The sequence below is a fragment of the Pongo abelii genome, chromosome 5 (assembly GCF_028885655.2).
Source record: "Pongo abelii isolate AG06213 chromosome 5, NHGRI_mPonAbe1-v2.0_pri, whole genome shotgun sequence".
NCBI lineage: Eukaryota > Metazoa > Chordata > Mammalia > Primates > Hominidae > Pongo > Pongo abelii.
This window is the reverse complement of record NC_071990.2, coordinates 86243725-86266906: the sequence shown is the minus strand read 5'-3', so window position 1 is coordinate 86266906 and position 23182 is coordinate 86243725. Positions and strand designations below refer to the sequence as shown.

The 23182-nt window shown below is 36.2% G+C and overlaps 1 protein-coding gene across 33 annotated transcripts in view; it reads left to right on the top strand.

Annotated features, from left to right (window-relative positions):
* Positions 1–22913, top strand: part of SNX14 (sorting nexin 14) — a 102297-nt gene extending 79384 nt beyond the window's left edge. For 15 of the 33 annotated variants that reach the window (XM_054556831.2, XM_054556832.2, XM_054556830.2 and 12 more), the window contains 8 exons: positions 7815–7855; positions 7988–8107; positions 13564–13687; positions 13964–14128; positions 14304–14399; positions 20654–20745; positions 21421–21477; positions 22244–22913. In XM_054556831.2, the coding sequence (XP_054412806.1) occupies positions 7815–7855; positions 7988–8107; positions 13564–13687; positions 13964–14128; positions 14304–14399; positions 20654–20745; positions 21421–21477; positions 22244–22318 (770 nt within the window). In that variant the 3' untranslated portion in view covers positions 22319–22913. 33 annotated transcript variants of the gene reach the window in all.
* The last annotated feature ends 269 nt before the right edge of the window (positions 22914–23182 follow it).

Here is a 23182-nt window from a genome sequence, read left to right as displayed (position 1 = left end):
AAAATTACATTAGTCAATGTACTTATAAATTTATTTTCTTAGATTTAAATATAAGAAAAGTAGAGATGGTATTCAGTGTTTTCATCATACAGTATATGAATAGCTGTGGTATTTGAAATTTCTCATTAAATATCTCAAAAAGACTAGATCTGTTAACATTTAACTTAGTTTAAGACAGTTGCATTTTTCCACATCTTTAAGTTATATCATGCCCTTCCTCATTTTATATTATAAAGCATTATAAATATTCCTTAAAACCTAATTTTTGGGTCACTTATAGTAGTAATTTAGTTAAGTAAACTTTGTATAAACTAACTTTTAATTAACTTGATTAATCTGTCATTCTGAGCAAATTTCATTTCATGGTACTTCTGTACATGAATTTTATTTAAGGTTTAATTGTTGGCTATAAAACTGGCATGGAATATACACATGAGATTGTGGAAATATTTCTGCTTTGAATATCATTGTTGTTAATTTGTTTTGAATTTTTCATTAGTAACTTAGAAAAATAATTTAGTTTCTTGATCTTTAATTTCAAAGTAACTTTGTAATTAGTAAAACCATTTTGCAGTTAGTAGATTGCCTTATTTCTACTAGTACTATTGTAAAGGAAATTAAGATGTGTCAGAAAGCTTATATTTGCTCTATTTTTTAAAAATATTAATTTTTATTATGACAGATATAGAATCTGTAGTCAAAGCACAGTCTGCTGGGATACTGAAGACATTATTATATTTTTATTATTAGAGATTGAAGTTAGTATTTCCTGAAGATCATGTTTCAGAAAGTGTTTTTGTGTTGTAATACTTGAGCACTTAATTTCAGCTGTCGCTTTTGGATGAATTATTTATTATAGTTTGTCTAAATAGCAACAAGTTCAGCAGAAATCCAGATAGATCATTTTGTCTAACCACTAATATAGTACGTACATTATAAGTACATGTATAAAAAATAGAAATATAACAAAGGATTCAATTAAATAAATGGTAGTCTGAAATTTTCCAAAGAATCATCACATAAACCCCTGGCATGCCTCCATTCTGTTTTAAAAACTGTTCCTTAATTACTGTTCCACCTGCTGGTTATCAGTGACTGGATTTTTTTTTTTTTTCTGTGATGGAGTCTTGCTCTGTCACCCAGGCTGGAGTGCAGTGGTGTGATTTTGGCTCACTGCAGCCTCCACCTCTCAGGTTCAAGCAATTCTCCTGCCTCAGCCTCCCAAGTAGCTGGGATTACAGGTGCCCACCACGACACCCAACTAATTTTTTGTAGTTTTAGTAGAGACGGGGTTTCACCACATTGGCCAGGCTGTTCTCGAGCTCCTGACCTCAGGTGATCCATCTGCCTTGGCCTCCCAAAGTGCTGAGATTACAGGCGTGAGTGAGCACCAGGCCTGGCCAGTGATCTCATTGTTAACAGAGACCTCTTCTCACTCCTCAGTCTTCTTGACCTCCTCTGCAGCATTCTTTCCTTTAGAAATTCTTTGCCTTTGGCATTCATTATTGCATATTATTCTCTTAACTGTTTCAGTCCTATCACTACATTTCCATCCTACACAATCCTCCTTTATCTCTATACACATAAATATAGGTGTTTTCTAAGCTCTGTCCTCAATTTTCCTCTTGCCAGTCTCCACAGAACCTATTATTTTAATTTTTACCTATATGTAAATGTTTCTTTTTTTTTCTTTCTTTCTTTCTTTTTTGAGACGGAGTCTTGGTCTGTTGCTGTCACCCAGGCTGGAGTGCAGTGGCGCCATCTTGGCTCACTGCAACCTCCGCCTCCCGGGTTCAAGCAATTCTCCTGCCTCAGCTTCTCTAGTAGCTGGGACTACAGGTGCACACCAACTAGCCCAGCTAGTTTTTGTATTTTTAGTAGAGATGGGTTTCACCATGTTGGCCAGGATGGTCTCGATCTCTTGACCTCGTGATCTGCCTGCCTAAATGTAGTCTGACCTTCAGTTGTACCTTTCTAATATCCAGTTGGACGTCACCATCTGATCTATCATCTTTTCAGAACCAACGTGTAATTCTGTTAATGATACTACAGTCATTTCAGTCATGCTTGAAATTTTACCATTACCTCTTGGATTTTCTCTCCCATGCTCTCACTACACATCTTTTTTTTTTTGGAGATGGAGTCTCTCTGTCACCCAGGCTGGAGTGTGGTGGCGTGATTTCAGCTCACTGCAACTTCTGCCTCTTGGGCTCAGGCGTTCCTCCCACCTCAGCCTCCTGAGAACTACAGGTGTGCACCACCACACCCAGATAATTTTTGTATTTTTAGTAGAGATGGGGTTTCACCATGTTGCTCATGCTGGTCTTGAACTTCTAAGTTCAAGTGATCCATCTGCCTCAGCCTCCCAAAGTGCTGGGATTACAGGTGTGAGTCACCATGCCCTGCCTTACACATCTTTTTAGTTCCCAGATTCTGTAAGTTTTTCCTATTTGGTGTCTAACTCATGTCTTCCTCTTCATTCCCTTTACTCTTTCATTAGTTCAGTTTTCATTACCTCTTATTTGAACTGTACTAAGTTTCCTATCTAGTCTCCTGGATTCCCATCCTCCTCCTGCTCTTTATCAGTTTATCTTACATAACACAGCCACATTAATCTTCCTAAAGGACATGTTTGACCATATCTAAAATCCTTTGGTTTTTCTGTCTTTGTTAACTTAGGAAATCTTCATTGTTTAATATGGAACCCTCTGAAAATCACTGTGTGCTTTGATACCAATATATCTTACCAGTATTATTTCTTACTACTTCCTTTCATACTTTAGCAAAATTGAATCCCCTATATTCTTTTGCTCCAGTGCCTTTGTTTATACTCTTCTACTTCAAATGCTCTTCCTTATTACCCATCTTTGAAGATCCAGCTGAAAGAAAGGGATGGCTGGTTCTTCTTAGAGAAACAGGGAAGCCTTTCTTAGGAAGGTATCATTTGTCTAATCTTGAAAGATTAATAGAAATCAGCAGGAGATAAGGAGATCATTCCAGTTGGAGGGACTGGCATGTACAAGAGGCATGAAAGAGGGAATCAGCTGGTAATGTTTGGAGTATCTTGAAGGTAGAGTACATGCAAGAGAGTGAGACTAGAAAGATAAGTTATGGCCAAATGTGTCATGATAAGGAATTTGGACTTGATCATCTAAGCAGGGGGAAAGAGACACTGATAGATTTTAAACAATGAAACCTAATCAGATTTAGGTTTCAGAAATCCAACTCTGGCAGCAGTTTAAAGGATGATACTAAAGGTACTTAGAATCAGTATCTGGGAATACACCTAGTAGAGTATGTGTATGCATGACCATTATAGAGAAAATTGTAAACTTTTATTGAGAGATATTAAGGAAGACCCAAGAAAATAGAAATCGTATTCATTGTTTAGAAACCGCAATATTGTAAAGATGTAAATTTATCCCCAAGTTGATTTCTAGCTATAATACAGTCCCAATCCAAATCAACAGGTTGTATATGTGTGTATACCTTGAAACTGAATCTGTAATTTATATAAACATGCATAGGACCAAGTAGGTAACACACTTTAGAAGAACAAGGTTGGAGAGCTCTATCATATGTCTTGACTTATAACACTAAATCAGTAGACCCATGGAACAGAACAGAGATCCCCAAACCGATCTATATGTCTGTGGACACTTGATTTGTGAGCATGGCTCTGCAGAATGGGGAAGGAGTCAGCTTTTCAAGAAATGCTACTGGGACATTGGGTATACATTTGAACTCTTACGAAGTAGCCACATTTAAGTAGACTAGAGTCCTATATAGAAACCTGTAAAGGTATTAGAAGATAGCAGAGATAAATCCATATACTTATAGTCAACTAAATTTGACAGAGGTGTCAAGAACCTACATGGGGGAATGGATACCCTTTTCAATAAATAGTACTGGGAAAACTGGATATCCATATGCAGAAGAATGAAACTAGACCACTATCAATCACATAATAAAAAAGTCAAACTCAAAGTGGATTAAAGACTTAAATGTAAGACCCCAAATTATAAAACTACTAGAAGAAAATGTGGGGAGGATGCTTCTCGACTTTAGGCAAAGATCTTATGGCTAAGACTTCAAAAGCATAGGCAACAAAACAAAAATAGACAAATGGGGCTAGATTAAACTATTAGGTTGGTGCAAAAGTAATTGCGGCTTTTGCCTTTTTTTTTTTTCTTTTAAACAGCAAAAATCTCACTTTTGCACCAACCTAATAAAAGGCTTCTACACAGCAAAGGAAACAAGCAGCAGAGTGAAGAGACAACCAGTAGAATGGGAGGAGATATTTATGGATATTTTACCTGTATGTTTTGCAACTATTTAACCTGTACAATGGGAGAAAATATCTGCAAATATTGCAAATTCAGTTAGAAGACAATACAGTAGAAAAATGGACAGAAGAAAAATAATTTCACCAACCTGGGCAACGTAAGTGAGACTCTGTCTCTACAAAAAAAAACAACAAAAAATTAGCTGGATATGGTGGTGTGCATGTGTAATCCTGGCTGTTCCAGAAGCTGAGGCGGGAGGATCACTTGAGCCCAGAAAGTTCGAGGTTACAGTGAGCTATGAGCACACCACTGCGCTCCAGCCTGAGTGACAGAGTGAGACCCTTTCTCTAAAAACAAAAGAAAAAACACTTCACAAAAGAGGAAATCAGATGGTCAATAAATATATGGAAAGGTGCCTAATTTCATTAATAGGGAAACTCAAATTAGAATCATGTTTGGGAAACACCGCATTCACCAAAGTTTTTAAAGTCTGATTATACTAAGTGCTAAGTATCGGTGCAGATGTAAAGCAACACGAACTCTTACACACTGTTACTAGGACTATAAATTGAAGAACTACTTGGAAAAATTGTTTGGTATAAAAACTGAAGGACCCAGCAGTTCCTCTCTCAGATATATACTTTGGAGAATCTATCCATGTTTAAGAACGTTCATAGTAGAATTCTTTGTATAGCCCAAACTAGAAACAGCACAAATGTTCATCAGCAATTGAATGGACAGATAAACTGTGGTAAAGTCATAACGTTGAAAACCCATATCATGAGGCTACTAGCAACAATGTGGATGAACTTTTAAAAATGTTGAATGAAAGAAACAAAACATGAAAGAATATATACAGTCTGATTCTTTTTACATAAACATCAAAACAGACCAAACTAATATAAGCTGGAAAAGTTTGAATAAAATTGTTAAAAAATCGTTGGGCGTGGTGGCTCACACCTGTAGTCCCAGCACTTTGGGAGGCTGAGGCAGATGGATCACTTGAACTTAGAAGTTCAAGACCAGCGTGAGCAACATGGTGAAACCCTGTCTCTACTAAAAACACAAAATTAGCTGGGCATGGTGGTGGGCGCCTGTAGTCCCAGCTACTCAAGAGGCTGAAGCAGGAGAATTGCTTGAACCTGGGAAGTGGAGGTTACGGTAAGCCGAGATCACACCACTGCACTCCAGCCTGGGCAACAGAGCAAAACTCCATCTAAAAAAAAAAAAAAAAGTTAAAAAATAATATAGCATTGACTAGGTGCAGTGGCTCACACCTGTAATCCCAACATTTTAGGAGGCTGAGGTGGGTGGATCACTTGAGGTCAGGAGTTCAAGATCAGCCTGGCCAACATGGTGAATCCTTGTCTCTACTAAAATTACAAAAATTAGCTGGGCGTGGTGGTGTGCACCTATAATCCCAGCTACTTGGGTGGCCTAGGCAGGAGAATTGCTTCAAACTGGCAAGTGGAGGGAGCCAAGATCATGCCACTGCACTCCAGCCTGGGCGACAGAGTGAGACTACATCTCTACTGCTACTATTACTACTACTACTACTACTACTACTGTATAAAAGCAATATTTCTAAATATATTTTATTTTTTATTCATTTGTATTCATTATGGTTTTTAGAGACAGAGTCTCACACTGTTGCCCAGGCTGGAGTGCAGTGGCACAATCATAGGTTTTTTTTTTTTTTTTTTTTTTGAGACGGAGTCTTGCTCTGTCACCCAGCTGGAGTTCAGTGGCACGATGTCAGTTCACTGCAACCTCCATCTCCCAGGTTCAAGCGATTCTCCTGCCTTGGCCTCCTGAGTAGCTGGGATAACAGGCGTGCACCACCACGCCCGGCTAATTTTTGTATTTTTAGTAGAGACGGGGTTTCACCATGTTGGTCAGGCTGGTCTCAAACTCCTGACCTCATGATCCGCCTGCCTCAGCCTCCCAAAGTGCTGGGATTACAGGCATGAGCCACTGCGCCCAGCCGGCACAATCATAGTTTACTGCAGCCTCAAATCCTGGGCTCAAGTGATCCTTCCTGCCTCAGCCTCCCAAAGTAGCTAAGACTACAGGTACACACCAGCACACCTGGCTAATTTTTAAATATCTGTAGAGATGGGATCTCGCTGTGTTGCTGGTCTTGAACTCTTCTCCTCAATTGATCCTCCTACCTTAGCTTCCCAAATTGCTGGGCTTACAGGCGTGAAGCCACCCTGCCTAGCCTCTAAATATATTTTATATGATGTAATCTGAAGTAATGTATGTGGAACTAAATCAGTGAGTTAAATAATGCAAGTGGACATTTGGCTTCTGTCTATACACACACCCACACCCAAATCAATACATTTATTTGAGTCAAAATATTTAGTGTGTGTGTATCTTTTTATTGGGGGAAAAAAGTGAGGACAAAATATTTGGTTATATATGGCGTTTAGGAGATTGGGTATTCCTGGTTACTGACTAGGTTTGATTGAAGAAGAAATGATCAAGGATGATCCAAGTTTCTGTTTAAATAACGGGATGAATGCGTTACTTGTTGGAATAGGGGATACATTAAGAGCAGTTTTGAACTTACTGAGTTTATAGAATCCAGTTGAAGTTTTATAAAGCGGGAGAGTCCAGGAGACAGGCAGGGATTAGAGATTTGAATTTTATTTGAAATCAGATTGAGCAAATAATTTGGCTCAGTAAGAACACATAGAAGACAGAAAAGCATAGGATGAAACCATATAATTTAAGGAACTTGGGAACATTCTAAGGAGGGGGTGTTATGAGAACGAGAAATACCAGAAATAGCCAAGTGGGAAGGTTGGGTGGTTTGCCTGTCACAAAACAGTATTTTTATTCGTTATTATTAATGTCCCCTTCTATTGCCATAAATCTACTTTTTTTCTGATTCGTTCAGAAAGCAGTTTAAGTTGTACTTATCAATTTTGATTCATTTTTAAGTCATTTCTAAATGCTGGAGAACTAATCTCAAGATGTTTGATGTTTTACAATAAGGGAAACTGGAGATCAAGAAGTAATTTTGGCAAACATAGGATTTAGAATAGAAATTCTTAATCTAAAATTCAGAATATAAACTACTGAAATAGTTTTAAATATTGAGGCAGGTCTTAAAACTTTTTTTTGACTGGCCTTTGCATATCTTTAGATACCATTATATATTCACTGTTACTGAAAATCCTTTGAAAATATTTCTTATGGAAATTTTCACAAAAGTAGACAAAATTATGTAATAAACTTCTTACTCAACTTTGTTATCAACCCTTGGCTTGTTCCATCCCTTCTCCCACCACTTACCTCACTGGATTTTTTTAAAGTAAATCCCAAATATTGTATCTATAAATATTTCAGAATACCATATTTATTGAAAATTTCCATGGAGTGTGAAATGGTCAATCATAAATACTTTTTACAGTTTTAACTTGGCTATTTCGTATTTAAAATTACCTGGTTAAGTATTCATGTGAGCAATTATGAAGAGTTTTATGCCTTCCTAAAATGATGTTTTACTTTTAATTGCAGGGAAAATTATAAAATCTGTTCCTGGAAAACTAATGAAAGAGGTGAATAACTGATTTATGTGTGTTCTGTAACATGATAATCATAAACATATTTAAATATTGATAAATTTTGCTGGATTATGTACTAAAAATTACCTTTATTTTTTATTTTCTTACAATAATCTATCACCACAGAAAGGTCAGCATTTGGAACCTTTTATCATGAATTTCATTAATTCTTGTGAATCTCCAAAGCCTAAACCAAGTAGACCAGAACTGACCATTCTCAGCCCTACTTCAGAAAACAACAAGAAGGTACTGCACATTGCATTAAAGAAATATTAAGTTTTAAGTTTCCCTACTTGAGATGACTTTTTCATTGTCGAGAGAATGAATACTTTGTTAATGAAATGGATTGAGCTATACATTTCCTTTATGTGGAAATCAGTTGAACAGTATACAGAGGGTATTGTGTGTAATTACTTGGTTCTTTGCTTTAATGTGGTAAATGTTTCTCTGGATACTATATTTGCAAACTTATGCCACTTCTGTATTTGGGGATTTTTAAAAGTGGTTTTCTTAGGTTACATGTCACCAACTTTCAATAATAAGAAATTAATTGCTATACTGTGTTTATGTTTATTGGATGGCATTACCTAATTTTCATGGCTTGTAAACTATTTTATCCAGTCATTAAACAAACATTTTATTACATGCCTACGATTGAGTGCTAGGCACTGGGAATATAAGGATAAATTCCTTGTCCTCAAGAAGCTGTTTAGTGCCAAGGTGTAGTGCCCAGCATGGGGAGCTATGGGAGCTCAGAGGACCTCTATCTTTATTTTTGTTAATACTCTGAATAGTATCTTTAATATTATTAATATTTTCATTTTATAACTTTATTGTATATATAGATAGAAAATTTTTATTTAGTCATCTTGCTAGACTTAACATTAGTTTTAGTAATATCTGGTAATTCTTTTATATTGACACAGTTGTCCCAAATGATTGCAGTTTTGTTTTATTCCTGACTAGGACTGCTATATACAAAGGAAATTGTTTAATTGTTTCACCATCGAATAGTATAGTGTAGCTCTTTTTGCATTAATAGATAACCTTTATAAGATTAAGGAAGTTGCCAGGTGTGGTGGCTCACACCTGTAATCCCAGCACTTCGGGAGGCCAAGGTGGATGGATCACTTGAGGTCAGGAGTTCGAGACCAGCCTGGCCACCTTGGTGAAACCCTGCCTCTACTGAAAATACAAAAATTAGCCAGGTGTGGTGGTGGGTGCCTGTAATCCTAGCTACTCGGGAGGCCGAGGCAGGAGAGTCGCTTGAACCTGGGAGGTGGAAGTTGCAGTGAGCCAAGATCGCACCACTGCACTTCAGCCTGGGGGACAGGGCAAGACTCTGTCTCCAAAAAAAAAAAAAAAAAAGATTAAGGAAGTTTACATTCATGTTTATGGGTAGAAATAGCCTATAATTTTTCTTTCTTATTCTGTCCTTGTTAGGTTTTGGTATCAGTTTTATTAGCATTTTTTATTTTTGGTAGACTTTTTATAAATATTTGATAGAGTTGGTAAAATCATCTAGGCCTCCAGTTTTCTTTGTAGGAAGACTTTTTATAACCAATTTAATTTCTTTAACAATTATAAAATTCTCCAGGTTTATTACTTCATGAGTCAGTTTCAATAGGTTATATTTTTTGACAAATTTTGTACTTTATCTAAGTTTGTGAGGTTATTGGTGTGAAGTTGTCAATAATTTTGTCTTTTCATTGTTCCTGATGTCTGTAGCTATGTCTGTTTACTCTTGACATTGTTTACGTCTTCTTTTTCTTTTTTTTTTTTAATTTGATCAATCTTGAAAAGATTCTGCTATTTTATCTTTTGGCTTTGTTGAGTTTTTCTGTCAGACTTTTAAAATTCCCTTTATTTCTGTTATTTTGAAAAATTCTTTGTATTTCTTTGGGCTTTTGTTTGTATTATAGTTTTAACTTCCTGTGGTGGAACTAATGCTTAACTTAGTCTTTCTTTTCTAATATAAGCATTAAAATGTATACATTTTTCTTTAAATCTGTTTTAACACTGGCTTGTAAATTTCAATATGTGGTATTTTTGTTATTCAGTTCAGAATTTTTTATTATTATTCCCTCTTTGACCTCTGGGTTATTTATAATTTTTTTTTTAAGTTTACAAACATTCTTGAATTTTCAGATTGTTCCTTTATTGTTGTTATTGATCCTAGTTTAATTACATTGTGGTCAAAGAATACATTCCATGTGATGTAAGTTTTCCATTTCCAAGAACAGCTACCTCATTGCTTTCTGACTTGACTAACAGCTTGTCATTTTTTTCCAAGTTTTACTGCAGACTCCTGCCATTTTTCCAGCCTCCACCTACCTCTAGCTTCCAAAGCTAATACCATGTATTTTAGGTTTATGTTATGGCAACACCCTACTTTTAGGTACAAATCACTTAAACATTGTTGTGTTACAAACCACTCCAAAAGTGAATGGTTTCAAACGACTCTCTTATTTGCTCATGATTCTGTGGGTCAGCAATTTGGACTTGGCTTAGCTGCATTGTACTTCTAGTCTCACTTGGGCTGCAGTCTTAGAGCTTCTTGAATTGGAATATGGCCAAAGGTGGCCTCATTCACATGTCTGACTGTGTATGTTTCTGGTTGGCTGGGCCATGTGTCTTCAGCAAGCAATTCTGGGCTCTCATGGTACCAGCATTCTAAGAGGGCTTAGCCCAACACACAACTTTCCAGGACTCTGTTGAACATTTTGCCTTACATTTGTCCCAAAGCAAGTCATGTAGCCAAGCCCAGAGTTGATTTGGGAGGGGACTGTACAAGAGTGTGGCTGTAGAGAAGCATGATCACTGGGGGCTGTTACTTTAACAGTCTACTTCAGTTTACCAGTTTTGAAAAATTCTCAGCTATTGTTCTTTAGATATTGCCTTCTCTCTATTCCCTCTCTTATCTCCTTCTGGAATACAGATTTAATTATCATTCTGTTTTCCATATCTCTTAAGCCTTCCTCCATATTTTCTGTCTTCATTTTTGCTACTTTTTGGTGGTATATGTTTACTTTTTCTGATCTGTCTTCCAGCTCTGCCTCTTCAGTGTTGTCTGATCTTCTGTATAAACATAACTAAACTTAAAAAAAATTGTTACTGTGTTTTTTATTTTTAGAATTTGTTTGATATTCCCTCCAGGTCTACTATCATTTTAAATAATGGTTTACTATTAGCTGCAGATGTTTTCCAGCAAAACAGATTTATTGCATTATAAAACCCTCGTTGGTACTTAAGATTCTTGAATAGTAAATGCACACACAGGTCGGGAAGAACAGGAGAAGATAACCTATCTAGTGCTCTGAAGAATATAGTGGCTGAAAACTTGGCTTACGTTATTTTGTTTGTGATTTGTCAGTATTAATGCACATTTTGCTTTCCTTGATCCTTATGTTTATCTTTATTGAACATGAAAATTCCATTAAACATCATTATAAAATAAAAATGTTAAAATATTCAAGAGGAGAAATTGAGATATAGGCCCTAACTCCTCTCCTCTGCTCAGGCATCTTAAGTGTCTCTTAGAGTAAGTCTTCAGCCCTCCTCAGTAATAGCTCTGTCTCCTAAGAAACAGACATAGTGTAGTTCATCAATCAGTCTTAGTAATATTTGTCTTCTCCCTCAGGATTATTGAGATTGATATTCAAAACTGCTTGAAAAGATGTGAGAGATTCTTATGAAATTCTTTTCTTGGTGGCCTTCACTATATATGCATACTTTTGTGAATGATGAAATATGAAAGGCCTAATGGGTATGATTTCAGAGGATTAACCAGGCTAAACATAGGGAAAGAAGAATTATACTGGTGTGTGAATTTTAGTACATAGGGAATGTGTTTGCAAAATAATTTATGAAAGTTTGGTCAAACTGGATATTTACTTTCCTGGTGACTAATAAATGGGCCCAACCTTTTGGGAAATAAATGGATACTGTGTAACAAAATAAATCAGATGTTTATGCTCTTTGACCTCCTGACCTGAATGCTAGGAATTTGTCAGGGAGAAAAATAAGAGAAGAGCTTATAACATGTAAAGGTGTTTATTAAAATATTGTTTACATAAGTGAAAAATTGGAAACAACATGAAATTCTAACATTGTAGGAATGATTATTTTAAGGAACATCTATTCAAGGAGTGTTTTGCAGCAGATGAAATTGTGCTTATGAAAACTGTAAAGCAACATAAAGATATTTGATACGGTGCTAAATGAAAAAGTAGGATGTGATGTTTTTTGAACCTCATTGATTTGTGGCTATGTGTATAGAGACTACAAGTTAATATACAAAAGTTTAATAGTAACGCTGTTAGGTGGTTGAGTTTTAATTTAAAAGTTTAAATGCTCCTTTGCTCTGTGTCACTTTATTTAGCCTTAGTGGTTATTGTCACTAAGATGTAATAAACTGTGTATCTCTTTATTATTCCAACTTTTATTTTAGATTTCTGTTTAAAAATAATGCAAACCGTGCTGAAAATACAGAGGGAAAACAAAATTGAGTTGTTTTTCCCCTGTTTTCCAGACTTACTATATAGTATCACTGTTTTTTAGTGAAAAAAAAAAAATTACACTGAAAATGTAAAAGAGTAGAGGGAATAGTATATCAGAAGGGAGAGCCCTTTTCCTATTTTTTGGGTTGGGGAAAAATGTTTTAAGTTTATGCATCTGCGTTAATAATATCTGACATAAGAGCCAATAGAATATATGGTCTTTGTTCTCAGGATACTTTTCTAGGAGGCTTTTAAAAAATTCATCTTCAGATAAAATTGAATACACTTTCCTCCACAGTCTCCTTACTTCTCTTCCCTCTCCCCTCTCCTCTTTCTCCCTTTTCACAGAGTCTCACTCTGTCACCCAGGCTGGAGTGCAGTGGTGCAATCTCTGGCTCACTGCAACCATTAATTCGTAATATCTTGTTTTAGTTCCCCCCCGCCCCCACACTGATTAGGCCTTTGTGGGCCTTGAATATTGTCCAAATAAATTTCACCTAAAGCTGGATTTTTACCTCTACTTATAGTGATTTATAATCTTTAAATCATGTTAGTGTTTTTTTTTTTTTTGACAGTCTTGCTCTGTCACCCAGGCTGGAGTGCAGTGGCACGATTTCGGCTTACTGTTACCTCTGCCTCCCAGGTTCAAACTATTCCCCTGCCTTAGCCTCCCAAGTATCTGGGACTACAGGCGCACATCACTACACCTGGCTAATTTTTTTGTATTTTTAGTAGAGATGAGGTTTCACCATGTTGGACAAGCCAATTTCAAACTTGCGACCTCAGGTGATCTGCCTGCCTCCGTCTTCCAAAGTGCTGAGATTACAGGCATGAGCCACTGCACCTGGCCTAAATCATGTTAGTTTTAAAGTTAGCTATCAATAATATATTTGTACATCTTTTTATGTTACTTTGCTTTTGTGGTATATAAAAACAAAGGGGTCTTTAATGGATAATGAATTATCTACTGTAACTAAAATGAATATTTTAGTTTTTATGTAATATTTTTGGGGAACATGTATTTTTTATTGCAATTTGGGGCATAAATGGAGAATTTTAGAAGCATATATTAACCTATCTAATATTCTGTTTTGATTGGAAAAAGTTTAAATGCCTTTGCTGTGTGACACTTCATCCTTATTGATTATCGTCAGCAGATGTAATAAACTATGTATCTCTTTATTATTCCAACTTTTATTTTAGCTTTTCAATGATCTGTTTAAAAATAATGCAAACCGTGCTGAAAATACAGAGAGAAAGCAAAATCAGAATTATTTTATGGAGGTGATGACTGTAGAAGGAGTCTATGATTACCTGATGTATGTAGGTAAGATCTAAGTGGTTTATTTTAAGACTTGTTTTTCATTCATCTTTCTTCTTCTGTGATGCAAATAATGATCTTGAGTATTGCCCCATCATAACTGTTTTTTTAATTGAAGATACCTTTTATAATAATTCAATACAATTGGCCTTGATCATATTAAAGTTGCTAGTGTTTACAAATAAAATATTGACCATGGTCATTTGTGTTTTCTACATTGGCAAATTTCAAAAATACCAATTCATCTGGAACAATGAGGTATCCCATTTGATCCTTTCTCAGGACGGGTCGTTTTCCAGGTTCCTGACTGGCTTCATCATCTCTTAATGGGAACTCGAATCCTCTTTAAAAACACCCTGGAAATGTATACTGATTACTATCTTCAGTGTAAACTAGAACAGCTATTTCAGGAGCACCGTTTGGTCTCACTCATAACACTTCTCAGAGGTTTGTATTTTCTAATGTGTTTGTTTCATATTTTGTGTACTCTATGATTTTAACTGAATCTAAAAGAGGAAGAAATCTTGTTTTGCTTTGGTTTATTAGTATTTCTACTATGAGGAAATCCTTTGTGTATAAATAGATGAAAATTCCAGAAATATTTCTTTTTACTCTTTTTTAGATGCTATATTCTGTGAAAACACTGAACCTCGCTCTCTCCAAGATAAGCAAAAAGGAGCAAAACAGACATTTGAAGAAATGATGAATTACATTCCAGGTGTAATATTTAAGAAATAACTTAATTTCATATAGATTAGCAGTCCGTTGAGGTCACAATGTATAGTAATTATTGAAGCTAATTTTTACTGTGAGTTTTCATTTTACAAATAGTTGCAAAGATCAGTTAAAATTAACACAGTAATTAAATAATTCTTTCAGATGTTAGCACTAAGACTAAGATATTAGGACTTTAAGGCAAGGCTGTTTCTACTCACATAATAGCCAGATTCATTCAAAAATAACTTATAGTCAGACTGGTCAAAGTGACGTGGGACAATTGAAGGCCTGTGTCAACGACACCATAAGAATAGCTCACTAGTGTGTGTGATAAAAGATCAGAATTCATTCATTCCAAATTTATTGAGCACCTTCCATATTCCAGGCACTATGCAAAATGCAAGGCATATAAAAAATGGACTTGAGTAGGTCAGTCTAGCAGGAAGACAGGCATATAGACAAAACATACATGTGATAATAGAGGCATTTTCAAGTTACAGAGATATCACAAAGGAGGAGGATAGTCACCTCTTCTGTAAAGTTGGTAGGTTTGGGCCACTAAGGAAATGAGTGGTAGTAACCTCTTACTGTGATGGGAAATAACAAGGAAGAAATGTCAAGGGGTCAAAGCAGATGATTCTTAGTTTAGAACATTTTGAATGAGAAGTGCCTATAAATTACTCAGGAGGAAGTGTCTGTTAAACACTTAGACATCGAGGTTCAAAAGAGGGATGGAGAAAAGGTGGTATAGGATAGATTAGTAGAGAAATGGGAGCCATGTGTGAGTAGATACTCACACATATCTCACACATAGGGAGTAGATACTCACACATAGGGAGAAAGTATGGAGTAAGAAGAGAAAAGGGTGACTTCCAGTTTCTGGTCTGGCACATAAGAACCTGGCCATCATCACTCCATCCTGGTAACAGGCAAAAAGCTGAATGAACTAAAAAAACTAAACAACTCTTAGATTCACCAGAGAGTGAGGTCATACGGCAAGCCACTGCCCCCCAGGTTGGAGAGAATCATAGCTAGCTGCAGCAGAAACCCGTGAACCCAGAACCCCTGGAGAAGCCAGTGCTGAGCTAGGGAAACCTGAACTATAACTGACAAATTGCTACAGCCTTTTAAATCCTTTTTAAGAGATTAAAAACTCCAGGGGAACCAAGTCATGGGGTTACCCATCCACATTTTTTTTTTTGAGATGGGGCCCCACTGTGTCGCCAAGGCTGGAGTGAAGTGGCACAATCTCGGCTCACTGCAACCTCTGCCTCCTGGGTTCAAGCAATTCTCCTGTCTCACCCTCCTGAGTGGCTGGGACTACAATCCTGCACCACCATGCCTGGCTAATTTTTGTATTTTTAGTAGAGATGGGGTTTCACCTTGTTGATCAGGCTGGTCTCGAACTCCTGACCTCAGGTAATCCACCCACCTCGGCCTTCAAAAGTGCTGGGGTTACAGGCGTGAGCCACCGTGCCCAGCCCATCCACACTTTGTGAGTTTTACCTCCAGGGCCTTGACCAAGATCCCACAGTGAATATTGGAGAAAAATCTCCATGTGCTTCTGGCAGGGGGGCCAGAAGGGAACCATTTTGAAATACATCAGTCAGGGCATTCTGTTCTTGACAAGGCCCTACCCTCAGTAGAAACTATTTAACCAGAGCCTGACTGACCTGATGGAAGGGAAAGAACCAACTCTAGCCAGCCCTGGCCTTCCACATGGAAGAAGGGAAATACCCAACTCCAATCCACTCTAGCCATCTTGTCCTATGCAAGGGGGTCAGGGGGGCGTGAGAAGCATGTGTGAAGTTCACAGTTCAGTGGTACAAGCTCACTAAAAGATTGAGACCCCCTCCTAGGACTATAGAACCCTTCCTCTCCCTCCATATTTTATCACCACATTACTAAAGGCCTGTTTGCAGCACTTCCTCTTAACTTGTGCGTCATGTCCAGCTATCAAGAAAAAAATTACAAGACATATTAAAGGCAAGAAAAAACAGTTTGACGAGAAAGAGCAAGTATCAGAACCAGAGTCAGATATGGCAGGGATGTTAGAATTATACACCAAGTGGGATTTATCCCAGGTATTCAAGGCTGGTTCAGCATTCATTGAAAAGTCAATTAAGGTAGTCCATCATCACATCAGCAGGCTAAAGAAGAAAAATCATGATCATAACAGTAGATGCAGAAAAAGCATTTGACGAAATCTAACACCCACTTATGATCTCAGCAAACTAGGAAGAGAGGGGAACGTCCTCAACTTGATAAAGAATATCTACAAAAACACCTATAGCTGACATCACACTTGATGAAAAACTTAAAAGCTATCCCACTAAGATGAGGAACAAGGCATGCTCTCACTACTGCTTTCAACATTGTACTGGAAGTCCTAGTTAGTGCAGTAAGACAAGAAAAGGAAATAAAGAGCATACTGATTGGGAAGAAAGAAATAAAACTGTCTTTGTTCACAGATGACATGATTGTAGAATATCCAAAAATTGACAAAAACGCTCCTGGAAATAATAAGCAATTTTAGCAGGGTTGTAGGATATAAGGTTAATACACAAAATTCAGTTACTTTTCTTGTATATCATCAGTGAGCAAGTGGTATTTGAAATTAAAAAAAATACCGTTTGCATTAGCACCCCCAAAAGTGGAATACTTGGGTAGTAATCTAACAAAACATGCACAAGATTTATATAAGAAAAATTGTAAAACTTTAATTAAAGAAATCAAAGAACTAAATGAGAGAGATTTTATGTTTGTGGATAGGAATACTCTGTTTCCAAGATGTCCGTTCTTCTGAACTTCATCTATAGATTCAATGCAGTCCCAATCCAAATCCCAGTAAGTTGTTTTGTGGGTATTGACAAACATTTTGAAGTTTATATGGAGAGGCAAAAAGACCCAGAATAGCCAACTCAATATTGATTGAGAACAACAAAGTCACAGGATTGACACTACTTTTCTTCAAGGCATACTATGAAGCTACAGTAATCAAGAAAGTGTGATATTAGCAAAAGAACAGACAAATGGATGGATGGAACTGAATAGAGAGCCCAAATATAGACCCACATAAATAATGTTAACTGATCTTTGACAAAGTTGCAAAGGCAATACAATGAAGAAAAGATAGTCTTTTCAACAGATAGTGCTGGAACAACTGGACATCCACATGCAAAAAAAAAAAAAAAAAAAAATCTAAACGCAGACCTTACACTCTTCACAAAAACTAAACTCAAAATCAATTATAGACTGGGCACGGTGGCTCACACCTGTAATCCCAGCACTTTGGGAGGCTGAGGTGTGCGGATCACCTGAGGTCAGGAGTTCGAGACCAGCCTGGCCAAGATGGTGAAACCCCATCTCTACTAAAACTACAAAAATTAGCCAGGCATGGTGGCAGGCACCTGTAATCCCATCCACTTGGGAAGCTGAGGCAGGAGAATTGCTTGAACTTGGGAGGCAGAGGTTGTAGTGAGCTGAGATAGCACCATTGCACTCCAGCCTGGGTGACAGCATAACTCCATCTCAAAAACAAAAAAGAAATCAATTTTAGACCTAACTGTAGAAAGCAAAACTGTAAAACTTAGAGGATAACATGGGAGAAAATGTAGATGACCTTCTGTTTGGCGATGACTTCTTAGTTGCAACACCAAAGGCATGAACAATGGAAGAAATAATTGATAATCTTTACTTCATTAAAATTAAAAATTTTGCTTTGTGAAAGACACTATAAAGAATGAAAAGAGAAACCACAGACTGGGAGAAAATATTTGCAAGACATATCAGATAAAGGACTGTTACCAAAAACATACAAAGAAATCTTGAAACTCAACAATAAGAACACAAACAACCTGATTTTAAAATTGGCCAAATATCTTGACACCTCTCCAAAGAAGATTACACATAAGCATGTGAAAAGATGTTCTACATCATATGTCATCAAGGAAATGCACATTTAAAACAATGAGATACCATCACACACCTGTTAGAATGGCCCAGATCCAGAACACCAACACCACCATTTGCTGATGAACATGTGGAATTCTCATTCGTTGCTGGTGGGCATGCAAAATGGTACAGCCACTTTGGAAGACAGGTGAGCAGTTTCTTACAAAACTAAGCACACTCTTACCATGAGATCTGGCAATTATGTTTCTTGGTATTTACCCAAAGCAATTGAAAACATGTCCACCCAGCAACCTGCACATGAATGTTTATAGCAACTTCAGAATTGCCAAAACTCGGAAGCAACCAAGGTGTTCTTTATTTAGGTGAGTGGATAAATCAACTCATACTTCTAGACAATGGGATATTATTCAGTGCTATAAAGAAATGAGCTGTCACATCATGAAAAGTCATGGAGGAGCTTGAAATTCATCTTACTAAGAGAAAGAAGCCAATCTGAAAATACTGCATACTGTATATTTTCAACTATCTGATGTTTTGGAAAAGGCAAAACTAAGAAGACAGTGGATTGGAGGGGAGGGAGGGATGAATAGGCAGAGAAGAGAGGAGGATTTTTTGGGGCAATGAAACTACTCTATAATGATGGTTACATATCATCCCTATTTGTCCAAACCCACAGAATGTACAACACCAAGAACGAACTCCAGTGTAAATTATGGACTCTGGGTAATAATGATGTACCAATGTGTGTTCATCAGTTGTAACAAATGTACACTCTTGTTGGGGATGTTGATAGTGGGGGAGACGAGACAAGGGAACATATGCGAAATCTCTTCCTTCTCAGTTTCATTGTGAACACAAAACTACTTTAAAAAATAAAGTCTATTTTAAAAAGAGAAGAGGTCTTAGGACAGAACCTTAGATAATTCTTAATATTGAGGAACTAGCTTTAGAATAGTTCTGCTGTTCCTTGTGAAAATAATAACTTAAATATCTGCTCTGAATATAAAACTGAACATAAGCTGTTTTTGAGTAAATTTTCTGTAGGCAAATGATGAAATAATTTTTTTTACCTGTTTTCTGATATAATGACCCTTAGCATTCATACTTTTCAACAGTCTCAGCTTTGATACTCAGAAACAACATGGAGAGCCAGAGAATATAGTAATTTGTTATTTTGCTGAGGCACAAATTGAAACCACATTCATTTTAAGACTCCCGTTTGGGAGAGTAACTTAGCTCTTGAGTAAGCTTACCATTCCTTTCTGCTATCCTCTGCTCCTCATCTCTTAGTGACACCTGAAGGATCTGAAAGAATTACGTATATTTGTTCATTAGTTTCATGCATATTAATTGGGAAATTCCATGTAGTATTGGTGAGTTTGAGGATTAACAAAGATTTGTATTGGACCACATATCTTGAAAATACCAAGGATGTACTATGCCTATTGTAAATTAAATTTGGCCTTGTCTCCTAGCATTAGAATTTTTTTATGACTAACACTAGGAGTTTAGTTATGATAGGGGAAAAAGGATAAATATTTGAGTACCTTGTTTATATAAGAATAACTTCTTTTTTGTCTGCTTGGGGAAGCATTCAGTGGAGATCTTAATAAGGATTTACTTTTCTTGGTAACAGAATTGATATCAGTGGTACATGACATCTACGCAGCCAGACACAAATCTGAACTCGTTGGACCCTAAATAAGTGTTTAGATATTTGTTATATTTCCCAAAATGATTGGTTTGTAAGATGGTTAATAGTAACTTATGCAAAAGTCCAGAAATTAGGTGTTCTTATTCACTGAGAAAAGTCTGCCTTAAAAATTAAACTTTTTTTTTCTGATATTAAGAGCACTATGAAAATATATAGAATAAAAAGTAGAAGCTATCTTCTGCCCACTGTATAGAAGTCGACTTATCCTACATTGGGTGTTAATCCTTACATTTTTCCATGCATTTCTATACATGTATGTACAGATGTGCAAACATCATTTTAGGGTTTAATTTGTTTTGTTTTCCCTTAGTGGGGTAATACAATAAGTATTATTTTCCAACTAGCAGATTTTTTTTTTTTTTTTTACTGCAGCATTTCTCAGAGTTTGCGTTATGGCTTGTCCATTGTGAATCTCCAAAAGTGGGATACATGATACTGCATTCGTCAACTTGACCATAGAAACCTCTTGTCCAGGAGCCTTTTATAGAAACACTGGTTTGGGGAGTACTGATTTGCAGTTTTTGTCTAATATCTGGGAAACAGGGTGGTGATTTTGCTTTATGATCCGGTTAATGGTGAGTCACTTTATAATATAAAATTATTTCACATTTGGCCTTTTTGTTTAGATCTGTTAGTCAAGTGTATTGGTGAAGAAACGAAGTATGAAAGCATCAGACTTCTGTTTGATGGCTTACAACAACCAGTACTCAACAAGCAGGTAAAGCTCATTAAAGCTGGTAAACTCACGTTGGCTAGGTTTGGTGAATGACGTAGTAAGGTGTCTGGTAACTCATTAGTTGTATAAATGACACTATACTAAACCAAGGCAATACAATTTTAAACATTCAGATAGAAAAAAAGTTTTATTTGAGTTACTTTTTGTTTCAGTTTTTTCTAAATAAGATGAATTATTTTGATTTAAAATTAATATATAGTAATTGTAGAAAATTTGAAATAGAAAATTGATTAAATACAGTAAAAAATTAAAAATGGATAATTCCATTATTCAAGTCACATAGAATAACCAGTTAACATTTTTATGTTTATGGTTTATGTAAACTATATATAAGCTTTATATATTCTGTTGAGATCTCAATACAGTTGTGATTTTGTGTTCTTGTTTTTCTAAAAATTAAAATATTTAACATAAAAATGAATTAATGAGGCATAATGAAGTGTCCTCATGCAAACACATGTGTACTTATTACCTATTTTGAGAATAGAACATTATTGATACTACTGAGGCTACTTTTGTGCTTGTTTTATATTATCAGTCCCATTCCCTGCCTTCCCACTTAGAGGTAACCACAATCTTTAATTTTGTGTTTATCATTTTTATGGTTTTTATGTTTAGTGCCTTAACATTTATTATTATTATATTTTGGTGCTTTAGCTGACTTATGTTTTATTGGACATTGTGATACAGGAACTGTTTCCAGAGCTCAATAAGGTAACTGAAAAGCAGTAATTTTATTCATTATTTTCTTAATGGTATGCTGACATTTATTTTAATTAGGGACAAATGTAAGAAAACCCTTGTCTCTGTTCTCTGTGGTTCTTTAAAAAATTAACCTCAGCAAATTGCCTTTTTTATTTTCTTTATTAAACATGCCCAAACAATTCTGGGGGACAGCTATTGAATAGCTTCTGCTTTGACTTCATCCCTTTTTAATTACAAGCAGATAGGGGCCCTATATAGTCTTTCCAGGGGAAGAAGTGAGTGTAAGTCCTAGCACTAGCATAGGCCAAGCTCAGTGTTATCATCTGCACCATTGTATGCTGTGTAATTCAGAAACTAGAGTATTTTTGAAGCAAGTTTTATATAAACCCAAGCACAAAATGAACTAAAATTAGAGCATGGTCATATTATTATTATGTTGAATCTTGAGGATTTTGAGTTTTGAGCAAAGGTTTAAGTCATTATTTTCTGTCTTATTTTTTGACTAATCCTTTTGGTTGGATGAAACAACTATTGTTCAGTGCTGTGGTATTGCAATGAAGTGTGACTTTAGTAGAGTAGAGGAAACCAGATTTGGGCTATTTACTTATTATAAACTTTCAAGTTGACTGGGCACGGTGGGTCACACCTGTAATCCCAGCACTTTGGGAGGCCGAGGCGGGGGGATCATGAGGTCAGGGGATCAAGACTATCCTAGCTAACATGGTGAAACCCCGTCTCTACTAAAAATAAAAAAATTATCTGGGCGTGGTGGCAGGTGCCTGTAATCCCACCTACTTGGGAGGCTGACACAGGAGAATCGCTTGAACCTGGGAGGCGGAGGTTGCAGTGAGCCGAGATCGCGCCATTAGACTCCAGCCTGGGTGACAGAGTGAGACTCCATCTCAAAAAAAAAAAACTTTGAAGTTATTGTGATATTAAGTCCATATTAAAACAGGGTGGCAGTTACAGACTTTGTATCTTTAATTTTCATGGGAATCAACAATAGGAAACCTTTAGCTCTGTTTGAGACTTCATAAGGTCTGTCATTAAATGTTGCCTTTTTTCTCATATCTAGAACATAGATATTACTTGCTCCATATGCCAGCCAATTTATTTTGGTTTACAATATATATATGTCTTAGGTTAGAATTTTAATACACTAGAGCTGTTAGGCAATTTACAAATGAACCTGTGTCTTCTTGTCTTCTATTAAATGGATTTATTTTTACTTTAGGTACAAAAGGAAGTTACCTCTGTGACATCTTGGATGTAAACACTTGGATTTGGTATAGAATAACCCATTGAAATTTCTGCTGTGCTAGGGTGGTAGAAATTTACTTTTTTGGGTATATTCTTATACATATTATGTACATCGCTGTCTGAAATTTTAATTATTTTTTGTTTTTAATAAAGACTAACACAAACTTAATAATGATTAAAAGTGATTGAGTCTCATAGTCTTTCATTTGCTAGCTGTGATCCAAATTTTATTAGAACATACATCACTTGTTATTGCCACTTTTAAAAGAGAAAATTCATAATGATGTTATGGCAAACAGATAAGACTGATAAACTTCGTATTGTATAGCTTTGAAAATAATTATGCCTAGTATGGAGAAACAGGAATAAGATCTGATTTTCTTATTTAGAGTTAATATATTTTAGTAGATTGGTTTTCCTTTTTTTTATTTTGTACATAGTTAACTGTGTATCT